The following is a 14,943-nucleotide window of genomic DNA, read 5'->3' as shown; positions in this document are numbered from 1 at the left end:
CAGACATATTCAATTGATCCACTGAATAAGTTGACTTTGACTTACATCATGGTCAATCCCTTTTATACATAGGGCAGGGTTCAGAGGAAGATGACAAGTAGTTACATCTTGAAAGAACTCTTCTAGTCTGCCCATTTCTTTCTTCAGTACCTCCTGTGAAAAATCATTACAAAAGGATTTAAGAAAAGGTAAAGAACTTGACTTTTCCTTCAAGTTATACTTTTCTTCTAGTGATTAAGTGAATTCTTGAATTCAGGGCTGCACACTTTGGTGACTCTGGGGTCAGGCAGGTGATGTAGTCAGGCATGAGGAGACAGTGGGCTAAAGACAATAGGGCATGTTGGAGAAATAGGGAAATAAAGCGTGCATGCCCTTTCTAAAGAACCTTAAACTCAACTAAAAATAAAAACCAAACAAAGCACTGTCCTGGTCCAACAAAACATAAAGGGTTGGACTTGACCTGTGTGGTCACCAGTTTGCAAACCCTGCTTTAAGTAATTATTAACATGATTCTGATAATTCTCTGAAATTTGAGTTTATGACTCTCCAGATTTATATTCAATATTTACACTCAATAGTAAAGAGTGTATTTTACAAAAAAAAATGTACATTAGTAACAATAATGACAACAAGCAATTACATAATGCTGTCAGAAATAATACGTATGAACAAATAGTTTACTGGATGTCAATGAGTATATTTCTGATATTTACTTCCTCCTACACTCAACTATACTCGGCAAGTCAGATATCACAAACAACACCTTTAAAATTGTGCACCCTATGACAAAACAGATAGGAAATTATAATTCATTACATAACAGATTTAAAAATCTTCTTTTAGTCCACTTTTACATATATACAATGGAGTACTATCCAACCATAAAAAAAAAAAATGAGATCTTGTCATTTGCAACAACATGGATAGAACTGGAAGTCATTATGTTATGTACAATAAACCAGGCACAGGAAGACAAATACCACATGTTCTCACTCAGCTGTGAGAGTTAAAATGTAAAACAATTAAACTCATGGAGACAGAGCATAGGAGGATGGTTAATGGAGGCTGGGAAGGGTAGTCAGTGCAGCAGCAGGCAGGGGAACAGTTAATGGGTATAAAAAAAGTAGAGTGAATTAGAAAGACTTACTATTTGCTAGCAAGAGGTGACTATAGTAGAAAATAATTTATTTGTGCATTTTAAAATTAAAAATTAAGAAAAGAAACTTTTTGAGACCCATGCGGAAGACAAGGATATCATACTAATAATGTTCACTCAGCATTCAAGAGTTTCTTAGCTTTTACTCCTGGCTCATTGGCAAATAATGGAATCCACAGCTCACAGAATCCAGAAGAGCAAAGTGGAGAGACAAAAATTGCATTACAGCCCTCTGTATGTGGTTGTTCTTCTTTGCCTCGTCTAGACTTGGGTTTGCCTGGTGGACATCATACAGAAGAATCTCTGCTCCCTTCATTTAAGTAAAATCTCTTCCCAGTTCATATAGTTACACTTAATTAGTTCTTTTTAAGTAGAAAAAATAGCTATTAGTAACTTAAATTGTGAGAAATTATTTTTTTAATGTGAGAAACTATAAACGCCTCTCCCACCTCTTGCTTTTCCTCTTCCTATTTTCCTATGTGAAGAGATGTTTAACAAAAGCAGTCACTCAAGGCAAGATAAATATATTTACCTGAGTGAATAATGTCAGTATCACTCTGGTACTTGAAGAAACGATCAAAAAAGGCGCCAGAATTATTCAACTACAATGTACATCTTAAACATGTGAGGAATTTTAAAAAAACAGATAAAGACCAAACCTTCACACTAACTTCTGTAAATTTTAAATCAATTTATTTTACTTGCTATCAACTTTCCACCATTAGAAAATAATTAATGAACTTGTAGTAATATTTTAAAAACATAGAACTATTTTTCACATTGCTTATCATGTTATATGCCTTAAGGCTCCCCTGAGAGTTTATGTATCTCCCATTTAAAAATAAATTTCAAACTTTTGCTTTTTATTTTCCATTTTCTCCCAGGAAGGTGAAGTAGCATAGTTTCTGGCACTTCTATTAAATGAAGTGACTTCCAGCAAGAAAAATCCTGGGCTGAGAAAGAATTCTGGGACACTTTGCCTACTACTATTTTTATGTCATTTTGTTGAAAATACTTGTTGATTTTAGATTACAAGTGGAGAGAAACTGAGTTCCCTTGAGGACAAAACTCATGTTTTGGTCATCTTTCTTTCCTTACCCTTTAGTCCATAGTGGGTACTGAATTGTTATTGAATAATGTTCTTATACAATAAATGAAGGTCCACTCTCTCCCTGCATCTAGAATGTTGAACTTAAGAAAAACTACTTAATGGTGTACATCAGTATAGGGAACTAGTGATGCAGATAATTAAAAAGAGCAAATATTCTTCCATTAGATCAAGAAAAATAATAGCCAGGTCTATTATTATAAACACTGAGATAGAGGCGTATATTTTGACTAGTATCCATTCATCTTAGTATAAAAATTATTACGATTCTTACTGCCATTGATTTATTTCATTTAATTCATCTTATTTGTTGCATGAAAAATGTCCTTTGCTGAATAACAATAACAACAAAGTGCCCTAAAACATCTTCTCATGTATTTTTCCAAGAGTCTGAATTGTGCTGCCATATTAATGCGATTACTTTATCAGACCTGTTTAGTCAAACCGCCTTTAAGTTGGTCTTTTCTTTTTAGGTTCTCTCTGTGTGGCTATTTAGATTAAAAAAAAAAAAAAAAAAAAAAACCATGTCTGGTGATATACATTATCATTAACTTTAGAACAGTAGGTAGAAAAAAAAAACTTGACTAAAGTAATTGATTTAAGTATCTTATATCTAAGTGTAGTCAAAGAATTTGCTTTCTAAACAATGAAATTAAAACTTAATTTAAACCAAAGTTTAAAAAAGTTTACTACCTGGAGATTAATATTTCAACAAACCTGTCTTTGATGGTCACTAGCAGACTTGACTTTTTCCCCAATATCTCCCAGAATTTTGATAAGTTTCTGCTCCTTGGAAAACTCATCACTCAAGGCTTTTCCTGCACAGAATTGGAGAGCGGCTAGTAGCTTCTGATACCAGCTTTTAAAATAAGCTTCATTCTCTGCATCCTTTAGCAGCCTGAAGGAAAGAGAGAAAAAAAATTCTTGTATCTAAAGCTGATATTTTAACCACCTCCAGCCAGAACAATAAGTGCATTTCAAGCTAATCTGTATTTGGTGGCTTTGGGCAATTTAACAGGCTAGAATGGGGAAAATGTGGTTTATTCGTAGACAGTCATCAAGTTCCATCTGATAGTTAATGAGATTCCAACAGTGAAGAATCAATAAGAGATCTGTCTTTCTTCATTTCAATTCACAACACACCTTTTCTTCTTTCAGTCCTCTTAATTCTGTAACACATACTTTTCTCAAGAACATGCTCTTGACTTCTTAAAAAATGTGCAAAGAAGTTTAGAAATAGTTTTTAAAAGTGACTGTACTATATGGTGACTCAAACATCAAGCCTAACTTTTTCTTGTTTCCTTCAAGTGATAATGTCCCCACACTGTCACAAACCCTTGTATTGCCTTTTTCCCAGCACCTCCCCTGGACTACCTGCAGGAAGGTATTGTGAAGACGAGAACATGTTTTTTTTTTTGTTTGTTTTCAGGCATATCTGGACTCAAATCCTGGCTCTCAAACTAACTAATTACTTAATTAGGCTGAGATTTTACTTATTTATCTTAAAATAAGGTAATAACCCTAGGTCTATAGAGCTGTATAGAACATAGAATGAGGCAATGCATTTGAAAGTGCTGAGCACACAAATATTAGTCCATCTGTATCTCACAGCCTTCCCAAGTCAGCTTCTGTCCCTGCAGGGAAGTCTGCTGCTATCATGAACATAGGAGACATAAATCATAACGAAGTAAGAATATTTTGCAAGATAATGGAGCAACAACAAATGTTTGCCAATTTTACTTTCTATTATATCCTTAAAACACTGAAATGGAATTTTAAAAATGCTGATTTATTTAAATCTTAACTTCTCTCTAATTGATCTTTTAAACTTAACTGGTCTTTAGTTTTCCTCTTCTCTGAAAAATAATTAGTGTTCAAGGAACTAAAAGAAAATTCTGAGAACTAAATACTTAAAAAAAAAAAATTGACACAGCAGCCAAAAAATATATAGATGAGTTCTATTCTGCATGCCTAAATTTGCATCTCTATCCAATATGTGTTATGTTAGAGGTACTCCAACAAACAAATTATTTTCTTTCAACGTTTTCTGTTGCTACATATTAAAGTTAAAAATCAGTTGAATGAGTCTGCAGTTTCTTAAGGTGAGGGCCTCTTCCTTTGTCATTATTAGAAGTCAACTTGTCTTCTAGTACTTCTTTTATTTTCTCAGAGGAAATAAAAAGTTTATCTGAAATAGTAGCTTTTATTTACTTCTGGAAAGCATTAAAACACACACACACACACACACACACACACACACACACACACACACACACACACCCCTCAAGGGGCTAAAGATGTATTATTACCAGTAAAATATCCTCTATCGATAACTTGGTTATTTTCAATTTAAGAAGAGTAGCAATGAGACATTTTCCTACTCATTCCTATGATGAGATTTTGAAATGTAAAACAAGTAATAAATGGATCACATAATTTATTACCTGGAAGCTCTAAGAAAATGCACATTGCATGCATGTGAATGCAAAGCTGCAGATGCAAGCACGCACATGTAAAACATGAAGATGTTTTATGCTGAATTGTATACCACTCAGATTCTCATAGTGCTTGGAACACTGGTAATGTATCATTTTATAGTCTACATGGATTCATTGAAATAGGGAGTTGATTGATAGAATATTTCTATATTTCATATCAGTATTTGTCAGCACATTCATACACTTTGAATATTGGGATACTGGATTTTTTTGAAGTATTTTTTTAACCTGATCTAGTACATAAATATAACTCTGTGACTACCCAACTGCTACATACATGATAAAAAGAAAAGTTGTTTTGCCCAGGTAAAGTCAACAATATTTTACCAAAATAATTAAAGAAATAATATATTTTAGGACTGGGGTGATAGGGACAGTCAAAATTGTTCAGTTAATTTGTACATATTCCTTTTATTCCTTATTCTATTGAAATGAACTTGTTCTCTCATGAGCAATGTATTTGCTTCTCTCTGGTTCAAGGAGGAAAAACTCAGTTTGATTCCTTGCTCAAAATAAAATCGGTCAGGGGAGAGTCACAGAGAGAACATGTGGCCACATCCTAAAAAACATAAAAGCTAAGAAAATTCAGTGTATTCTGTTGTGATTATTTTCCTTAGAGAATATACCTCATTCAAACCCAGCATCCCTGCCAAGATTACATGTTCTCCTCGTGAGGTCTGGTTCAAGATCTATGACTTTACTCGACGTGTAAAGAGTTTATTTTTTAACACTGCAGAATTGAAATCATAGAGTGCTAAAGATGAACATGAGAGGTCAATTATTCTATTCCTGTATTTTTCATCACAGACACTTTAAATGACAACAGAAATTAACATGCCCCTTAATTTTAAACAACCATGGAAAAGGTTGAACTACAAAGTTTTGGGTGAAAGGTTACTCGGTTCGGTGTCAGTGACCTTCACTATAAGCAGTAAATCCTAAATAGTGTGGTTTTTATCCATTGCCTTTGTCTATAAGATTGTAGAAAATAGTCATTCTCTTTTGAGGATTACAGAAATCCTTTTCAAAAGCTGCAGTAACCTGGGAGAGGCAATATTGCTTATGCCAAAAGTGTTTAAAAATAAAAAGTGTAAGGTCAGGGGAATGGGAAGTATCAGGTAAGAGTTGCTAATAAAAGACTGGGTTTTTAAGATGCAGGCAATGTGATTTTGCACAAACTGTGAGGCAAATCTTAAAATGCCAGAGACCTGTTTACTCTAATGTCTGCAATATCCAGCTGTGATTCAATTTGATATTATTTTGTACACATGCCTTAATGCTTTATAAAGTGTAAGTTATGACAACATTAAAATGAGGATGAGCGCATAAAATCTAGATGATTAAAGAAGATTTTGACAGTATTAAGTATGGTAGGCAGTAAGCAAGAGGGAAAGAAACATAACCCAGGTGACTGAGCACATTTTTTATAGGATGTCATGGAGGTATTTAAGTTAAGTGAATTGTAGTGGACTCAGAGATACAGAGATAGTCACCAATCTCAGCTGGCATAGAGTGGAGATTTTCCTTGAAAATTAGAACTTTTCGACATTTCTTCATGTATGTAGCTGCTCCTGATCACGTGATGAGGGACTTGCTAGAGCCACAGGGAAAGTACAAATAGTTCATATTCCATCAGTCTACCAGCAGGACAGAACAGAGTATTCACACCATTCCAGCCCTCTTGGCCTCATAAACTCCTTCAATCCAAGTGTTAATTTTAGTTTTCAACAGTAGGATAGTCCGCATCTTAAGGACTGTCCTAGAATTTTACTCGCTTGTGTATTTTCTGTGGGTCAAGAGGGGAAACAACATCCCGTAATAGAAAAAAATTGAGCTACACGATGAAAATGAGTGATTTCATATCACTCCAGGCTTCCTCTTCCCATTTCATCTTGTATTTTTTGCTGCTTTGTTTTTTGCTGAGGTACGTGAATCAGGACACCAATTTTTAGTGAGCACAGGTGGATTCCAGAATATGACTTTTTCAAGTGTATTTAGAACTCTGGGACAAATAAAGAATACAATTCAATGCCTAGAATATAATTGTTAATTTTAAAATTTTAATAGTGCGATTGAGAGATGAAAAGTATGCCTATTTAGCATTACCAACTTTATTTTACCTCTAAGTGCCTAAGAGATTTATTTAATATTTTCCTCAGCTGAGGAACTTGATACATTATACACTCCTTGCAAAGATAATTATTTTTTCTGACTAGCCCATTTTTAGAATATTGATTTGCTCTTTCAGAAACAGCAGCACTAACTGTTGAATTTCACATATAAAAGGCATTACATGGGGCAAGTCTGCAGATATGCAAATTCCAATCAGTATTCTGCAATATGTGTTTATCAGTAAACTACTTTGTCACAACTGAAATATAAAACTCTTCACAAAGGAAACAAGTTCAGAAAATGATTAAGTCCATGCCTTAGATGTTGTATACATTTTTAGAACACTTAAATATATGAAAGGAACGCATAAGGCATGAAACTGACTTGGGTTTTTACCCCTACTATAATTTATGAGAGTAATCATTCTTATAACTTCCAAAGTAGTCTCTTTGGAATGTTATATATTCAGGATGTTCCCACTGTTCCCACACTGTGTGGTAGATTTCATTATTGTTCTCAGCTCCATGTTTTCTCCTCTGTAGATTATACATCTAGACTCTTTATTATGTGACTTTGGGTACCTTCCCATAGGTAGAATTTACTTCTTTATCCCTTGTCAGGTTGCCCATGTGATTTGCTTTTGTCAACAGAATGTGACTGGATGTAACCTATGCTCATGTCCATGGAGATGCTTTAAATGGGCTATTGTGATTTGGTTTGGCTTCTTGTTTGATTTAATTTTGCCTCTGCTTTCTTCCAGAGAACAGCATGTCCCAGTAGGGGACAGTTCCTTTAGTCCCAGAATGAGAAGACAATGTGGAGCCAAACTGATCATTGATGCAGAGTCAGGTGGAGCCAAGCAGGACGACAGCAAGTCTGCAGCCTGAGTCCTACATGAATGAGAAATAAATAAAACCGTAGCGCTATTTGTTGCTATGGTAAAAACTAATGAATATGCCAACTTTCTTTGTTTTTCTTTTCTTTTTCCACTTGTTTGTTTGAGTTGCCTTTAGAATGGAAAGCATATTTTTTAAAACATTCTCAGGGGTATCCCTGAGGATATTTGGGGACGAATCTAATTACTGAAAATAAATAAAACTGATCTGGAGCCAAGTCTGGTGAAATAGACAAATAATCAATTTGAGTATACTATTTCAGATAAAAAACTATAAAAGTAATTAACATGGCTTTTTTCACGGATCATAAAAAGTCCCCAAAGGTATTCCAAAAATGATTTGATCCAGCTTATTTGGACATGTATATTGTGTGACATTGCTAAAATTTTATAGTTATTTTATTACTACTAACATACTTCTTGATGATCTAAATGTGTGAATAGGCCTATGTACCATCTGTTGCTTTGTCTAGCCAAGTGTCTGAATATCTGATAGGAGACTCTCTGAGTAAAAATCTTATACTAATAAGTACAACAGCGCAAAGGCAAACTATTTTAGGGTTTACATAACCCAGGGCTAAACAAAGGGTCTGATGGCTGAGGGCAATGAAGGAGACGGTACATGTGGCTGTTCTGGGGAGCTACCCTAATGGCAACAGCTAAGGACTGAAATGGCTGAAAAGGGGCCAGTGGCTTTGGAGGAGAAAGCATCTGTGTTAGCATGTTGAGTGTTTCTTTTCCTTGTTGTGCTGGGGTTGCCCTGGAGTTGGCTACCAAGACCTAAGACTGAAGAAAGAGAAAATAGGTAACCTATATTTCAAGAGTGTGGCAAAAATTGACAAGAAGAAGATAAAACAAGTAAACAAAAAACCAGTTAGGGGTTAGATAACTCTTCAAGGTTTATTAGGAAATGATGAAAAGTCTATGGTAAAACAAGCACTACCTCCTCTACATATTTGCAGGTGAGGTGTTTGAGAGTTATGAGTCATTAGCCCAGTGAGGAACAGAGTGAATCCACAATGTTCACTTATCTTTTCAAAGTCGAGTGGGGAAGGAAGCTCAAATTGAGCCATTTATAAGGATTTCAGTGTATGCAATACAAGACTGTTACCACTGTTACCCCAGTTTAGACTTCTGCTCTCAAAGAGAGTTTGTTGATTTTCCCTAGGCTTCTGAGAACATGAAGAAAATGCAAGGCCAGGATGGAGAAAATGAGTGGCAAAGGAGCAGCCTGCGATCCTGCACTCCGGCAGTTTGACAAAGCAAGGGTTTGTGGGATGGATGTTACTCAAGGTTAAATAAACTCATGGAAGGTAATTATATGTGATCAACTCTTTATATAGGTAGAAGCTAAGACAGAGTCAAATCTCCTGGTGGGGAGGTTCTGCAAGGCTGCCCAAAGACTCACCCATGGTAACCCCAAGGTAGCCAGCTTTGACAGTGAATCCACAGGGAACCTTGGTGGAGAATCTGAGCTCACAGAGAGGGGATCACAATTGCTTGCCCTATCAAGTGTGAGGGTCACTTTTCTCTTTCTCTTTTCCTCCCACTCATAGCTAAGAAAAGTTAGAGCTAAAAGAGAAAGAGAAGAAGAGTGAAATAACAGATTGTGTCTTCTTTTCCTAAGCTAGATCTTGGCTAGTATTGGAGTCTGGGGGTGCGAGGTGGGTGGGGTGGATGGGGTAGGTGAGGCATCTGTTAAATTGGGGAAGAAAATAAAGTTTTAAATTGGACAAGATGGGTTGAAGTATTTTGTTGTCTAAAAGTATATATGAGGAAACTATAGAGTCTAGCCTGGTTTGAATTAGAAAATGTGAAAGGGCAAAGGTAGAATTTTTAATCATTAAAAGTTTTGAGACCTACTATACTCAACCAGTTTAATAAAAACTAGGTGAGACAGTTAAAAATCTAAGAGTCAGAAAGAAACACAGCTTCAGGAAATGTCCTGATTTCACTACAGGTGAGAAAATCTGTAAGATGCAGAATAAGGGGGATCTCATTCTGGGACAGTAGAATTTAGAGGAACCTTGACCCAAAACTCTTGAGAGTCAGGCTGAGATCATTCTCTTTGCCTCTCTTTATTCCCTCTTCACCACTTACTCCTCCAGATCAGGGCTTTTCTTGTTTAGTTTCATTGGTGGATGATCATGGCTAAGCAATGAATTGTATTTAAAAAAAAAAAAAACTAGTTTCTTTAGCAATAGGTTATTAACAATGCATATATACGAATATGTAGGTATATATTTACCATTATGATTAGTTGGTTGTCATAATATTTAAGTAAAATCCTTAACAGTTATGGTCAGTCACATGTTTAATGATAAGCTTAAAATTAGCCATAGATGATATCAATTTGTGTAAACACTTACAATGAACGTTACTGTTACACAGCAGTGTTGCACTTAGGGTCACCTGGGAGCTATGGAGGGAAAAAACCATCTTGAGCAGATAAGTTTCTCTGAAGTTTCCTGCACCTATAATAAGAAAGCAGAGTTCCTTGCATTCATCTCACAGAAAAGCATGGTCAACCCAGGAGCCTGATGCAGGACAGGTGAGCCCCCATACAGGGGCTTAATCTGGGAGGGTTCCTGGCTTCACTCAGGGAAGAATTCAAGGGTGAACTACAGTTGTTAGCAACTTTTATTGAAGCAGCAATGTAGAGCAGCAGCAGAAGTATTGCTCCTTGCAGAGCAGGGCTACCCATAGGCAGTGTACCCAGAGTGGCAGCTCAGAGGCAGTTTTGCAGCCATATTTATACTTGCTTTTAAATATATGCAAATTAAGGGATGAATTATGCAGAAATTTCTAGAAATGGTGTTGTCACTTTCACATCATCAGGTTGTTGCCAAGGAAAGGAGCAGTAACATTTGGGTGTTGTCATGGCAATGGTAAACTGACATGGCACACCAGTGGATATGTCTTATAGAAAGCTGCTGCTGCCTCCATTCTTGTTTTGCCTAGTCCTCAATTTGGTCCAGTGTCTGAGCCCCACCTCTAGCGTTAAGTCTTCCCTCCTACCTCAAGCCTACAAGTAAATATATAAAACTCCTTCCAGCCTACTCACATGTTAACATGTAACATATGTTCACATGTTAAATTTATTGAATAATGGGATTTAAGGGCAGGGACAGTCCTCCTCTTTGCATTACAATGCACACTTACTGCTTTAGTATAAGTTATTTTATTTATCATTTTCCTAAATTAACTACTCAGCTTGAATAGCTTACAGTGACCCCCTCTCCCTCCACCACTACACTCTGTATATATGCTTTTTAATTATATATAAAAAAGAAACAGTTGGAATTTTAGCCCTGGGCACACTTTGAAAGACACAGCTATCTATGAGGCCCTCCTGTATCCTGTCTCCCTTTTTGCACATTTTGTTTTTCTCTTTTTCTGATCCCTAAGAACGCCTTGGCTCCAGCTGCTCTTCCTTTGGCAAAAAAACACCACCTTGTTCTGCTCTCTTCTGTGGTTTCCTGGGCTTCCAAATAGTCCTTGTCCTTCCCACTCCAACCAAACACATTTTCCTGAGTGTAATTATACTCACATTCTCAGTGGGATAATATTACAAGAGCCTGGAGCTGAACAACATTTTGAGGTAATTTCTCCCACTGTTACATTTATTAGGCAAGGACACAGTGATCAAGAAACTTGACCAAACACCTATGACAAAAGCCCAGCTTTCTGGACCACAACTCAGGGCTCCTTGCAAAGCACCACATTCTATGTTCTAAAATCCATTGAAACATGATTTGGAGGACTGTTTTTTACTTTCACCAATTCTGGCAAGAAACTGCAGGCTTTGGTTCTTCACTTTACTCCTCTGTCAAATGTTGCAGTTGGTGAGGTTTAGTAAGCTGCCCTCCAACTCCAGGGCTGTATAATTTTTTTCTTTTATGAAATTATCAAGCATTTACTCTATGCCAGGTATTTCTGAGGATTTTGCTTAACTGGGTGAGGCAATCCTTACCTTAGTTCCAGGTAATATGATTTCTTCCTTCTCACAGACAAGGATATTGTAGTTCATAGAGATGGAGTAATTTGCCCAAAGCCACCCAACCAATGGACTGGGGATTCATATCCAAGTGTGTCTGATTCCCCAGCCCTTGCTCTTCAGACTCATGCTGTGCCACCTCCTGATGTCTCAACATGGAAACCAGGTGAGGGGTTAGCCAGAGACTCCTATGCAATCTAGGAATCATCTTCTGCCACCTTCCTGACCTGTTTTTCTTTAATCTCTTTCTCTTGCTTCCTGGTTCCTAACACTCTGAAGCCTCATGTTCGCCAGATTGTCTTCTTTCTTTCCAAAGTTTTCATTCCAATTTTATATGTATGTGTATGTGTGTGTGTATATGTGTGTGTGTGTGTGTGTGTGTGTGTGTGTGTGTGTGTGTATGACTGGATCTCATTCTGTTGCCCAGACTGGAGTGCAGTGGTGTGATAATGGCTAACTGAAGCCTTGACCTCCCAGCCTCAATTGAACCTCCCACTTCACTCTTCTGAGTAACTGGGACCACAGGCATGCACTGCCACATCTGGCTGATTTTTAAATTTTTTGTAGAGGTCATGTCTCCATATGTTGCCTAGGCTGGCTGAGAAGTCTTGGACTCAAGCAATCTGGCCTTGGCCTCCCAAAGTATTGGGATTATAGGCATGAGCCACCATGCCTAGCCTTAAATATAATTTAGTATAAAATATTAATAAGCAGGGATACCTTTCTCTCCCTTACACAGCCTATAAAAATAATAGAATTGTGGAATCTATTCTGATGATGCAAATCATACACCTGACTCACTTCTCCTCCACCCCTCCTTCACTTGAGAAAGTGGCACCAACATTACAGTTTCAAAGGGTCTGGCCTCCTTGGTTTATTTAGACAAATGGCAGTCAGTAGTGTTGGGAGAGTATATTGGAGAAGAAGCTGCATTCAAAATAACACACTGATTGCATTTGGGAACCTAAGAATCCTAGTGAACTGTGCACATGCAACAGATGTGCTTGAACTACCCATTTTAATTGGGCCTGGGCTTCAAAATAACTCAAAACGTAGCAAAAAAGAAATAGGAATTCTAACATCAGCACATGTGCTGTAATAAAATTAATTCTGCTTGACACATAATTAATGCTGGAATCCATGCTCATGGAAGTTTAAGTCAGTTCAATAGGTGTCTATAGTTTCCCTTACTCTTTGAAAATGGTTCTGAACTGTGTGCCCAACTTGGTCCTTTTTTTAAAAAAATTCTTTTTTCTTCTAAATACATATATGGTTACTTTAAAGGCAGCGTCAGCATCTTTTTCATACAGTACCCTTAACAAAATTTCTTTTAACAGCAAGGCAATTCCTTTGCTATATGAATGTTTCATAAGAATAGCAAACTAATAATAAAATTCCTCTTTACCCCTCAGCCTTTTGTTCTTGTACACCCATCTTGTGAAAGCTGGATAATCATCATATTGTGCAGTGAACAATTCATGTGTTTGAACACAGCCGGAGAGGCAGGTTGATAGGTGCAAGGCAAAGCTGGCTTTGAAATACCTAGTTTCCCTGGAACCTCAGCTTCAAATCACAGCTGGGGCAGGTGCTCCTCCCTTCATTCTTCAGAGACACAAACAGTGAGGTTCATTCTGTAAAGGTATTAAAGGTTTCCTGGGACGTTATCCGTAAGATTTGGAGATGTGTTTGATGTCCTGAGAAAATTTCTGCAACATTCTCGGTCATTGTCATGAAAGAACTTCTTGTCCCCTGAAGTTGGCTAGTGCCATTTAACCCCATTCATTCTGGAAACTCGGTAAGAAATTAGTATTGTTCAGTGAGGCCTCAACAACCTACCTGGCAAGTTTTCTGTTGATTTATGTTATGCTGTTGTTGCTATTGTTGTTCAGATTGTATCTTATAGGCAGGGATAATTGTCGTGTTCACTATATCACTTCATTTCAAATGCTCTCTGTGTGACCACACAAGCAATTTAACAGTTCTAACCCTGGCCTTTCCATTCATAAAATGATGATAATCATGTCTGTCCTGTCATTTAATATATGTTTTTCTTTTGGACAGAATTGCGTCCCCTCCCAAAATTCGTGTGCTGAAGCCCTAACTCCCAAGGTGACTGAATGTGGAGACAGAGCCTTTAAGAAGGTAATAAGGTTAAATGAGGTCATAAGATTTGGGCCCTAATCCCATAGGGCTGGTGTCCTTATGAGCAGAGGGAGAGCCACCAGGAGAGCACACGTACACAGAGAAAAGGCCATGTGAGGACACAAGGAGAAGGTGTCTGTCTACAAGCCAGGAAGAGGCCTCACCAGGAACCATGCTTGCTGGCACCTTAATCTTAAATTCCAGCTTCCAGAACTGTGAGAAAATACATTTCTGTTGTTTAAGTCACCCAATCTGTGGTATTCTAGGAAGCTGTAGCAGACTGATAGTTTCCAATTTAGAACTCTTATTTTTTTTTTTTTTTTTTTTTTTGCTATCCAGACCACATTCATCTATTTATAAGATAGCACACTTAAATTTTCCTAAGGCATTTTAACCTTAACACGTCTAATTTCATCATCCTTCTCCCCAATACCTGCTTCTTCACCTGAATTACTCATCTCTATGAACAGGATGGCTAGCCTTCCATCTCCCTAACTAAAAATGAGGCTGTTATCCTTGGCACTTCTCTCACCTTCATCCCCAACAAGTTTTATACCATGTCCTATCATGTTTACCTTCAAAATAGCTCTCATATTCAGGTCCTTTTTTCTGTCCTTGCTGACAGAATTTAACTGAGGCCTTCATTTCTGGTGCTTAATTTTCCTGTTACCTCTGATTTTTTTTCCTGTCCTCCCTTCCTTTTTTACTTAGTCTAACGAAATCTAACTCTAGGGATTAAAATCACCTAGGCTTCGGGATAAAATAGAAAATCCTTAATGTAACAAACAGGGCATTTCATGATTTGTCTCTCTCAGGTCTTTAAGTCTCATCTCTTATTTCCAGTCATGTTCTTCCACCCCAAACATAAAGTACGACCTTTGGTAACTTGATCTTCTTAGCTTTCTCAAGCTGTAATGCTTTTTCCTTGCCCCATCCTCTGTTTCTGAAATGATGCTTCCATTAGCACGTTTTCCAAAAAGCTTCTTTAGATTTCAGGCTTGGGCAGGTACACATTATCTTTCCTGATATTGGTGA

At 37.0% G+C, this 14,943-nt stretch overlaps 1 protein-coding gene across 1 annotated transcript in view; it reads right to left on the bottom strand.

The window, feature by feature from the left end:
- The window catches only part of PIK3C2G (phosphatidylinositol-4-phosphate 3-kinase catalytic subunit type 2 gamma), a 397,969-nt gene that overhangs the window by 155,086 nt on the left and 227,940 nt on the right, over positions 1–14,943 (bottom strand). Inside the window, exons 19-20 of the mRNA XM_032253772.1 lie at positions 2,982–3,162; positions 46–153 (exon numbers count right to left, since the gene is read on the bottom strand). Coding sequence (XP_032109663.1) covers positions 46–153; positions 2,982–3,162 — 289 coding nt within the window. The remainder of the gene's footprint in view (positions 1–45; positions 154–2,981; positions 3,163–14,943) is intronic.

Source organism: Sapajus apella, unplaced genomic scaffold (assembly GCF_009761245.1).
Source record: "Sapajus apella isolate SASKATOON/1434 unplaced genomic scaffold, GSC_monkey_1.0 scaffold84, whole genome shotgun sequence".
Lineage (NCBI taxonomy): Eukaryota > Metazoa > Chordata > Mammalia > Primates > Cebidae > Sapajus > Sapajus apella.
The sequence above is the reverse complement of the archived record's forward strand: the minus strand, read 5'-3'. Positions and strand labels throughout refer to the sequence as shown.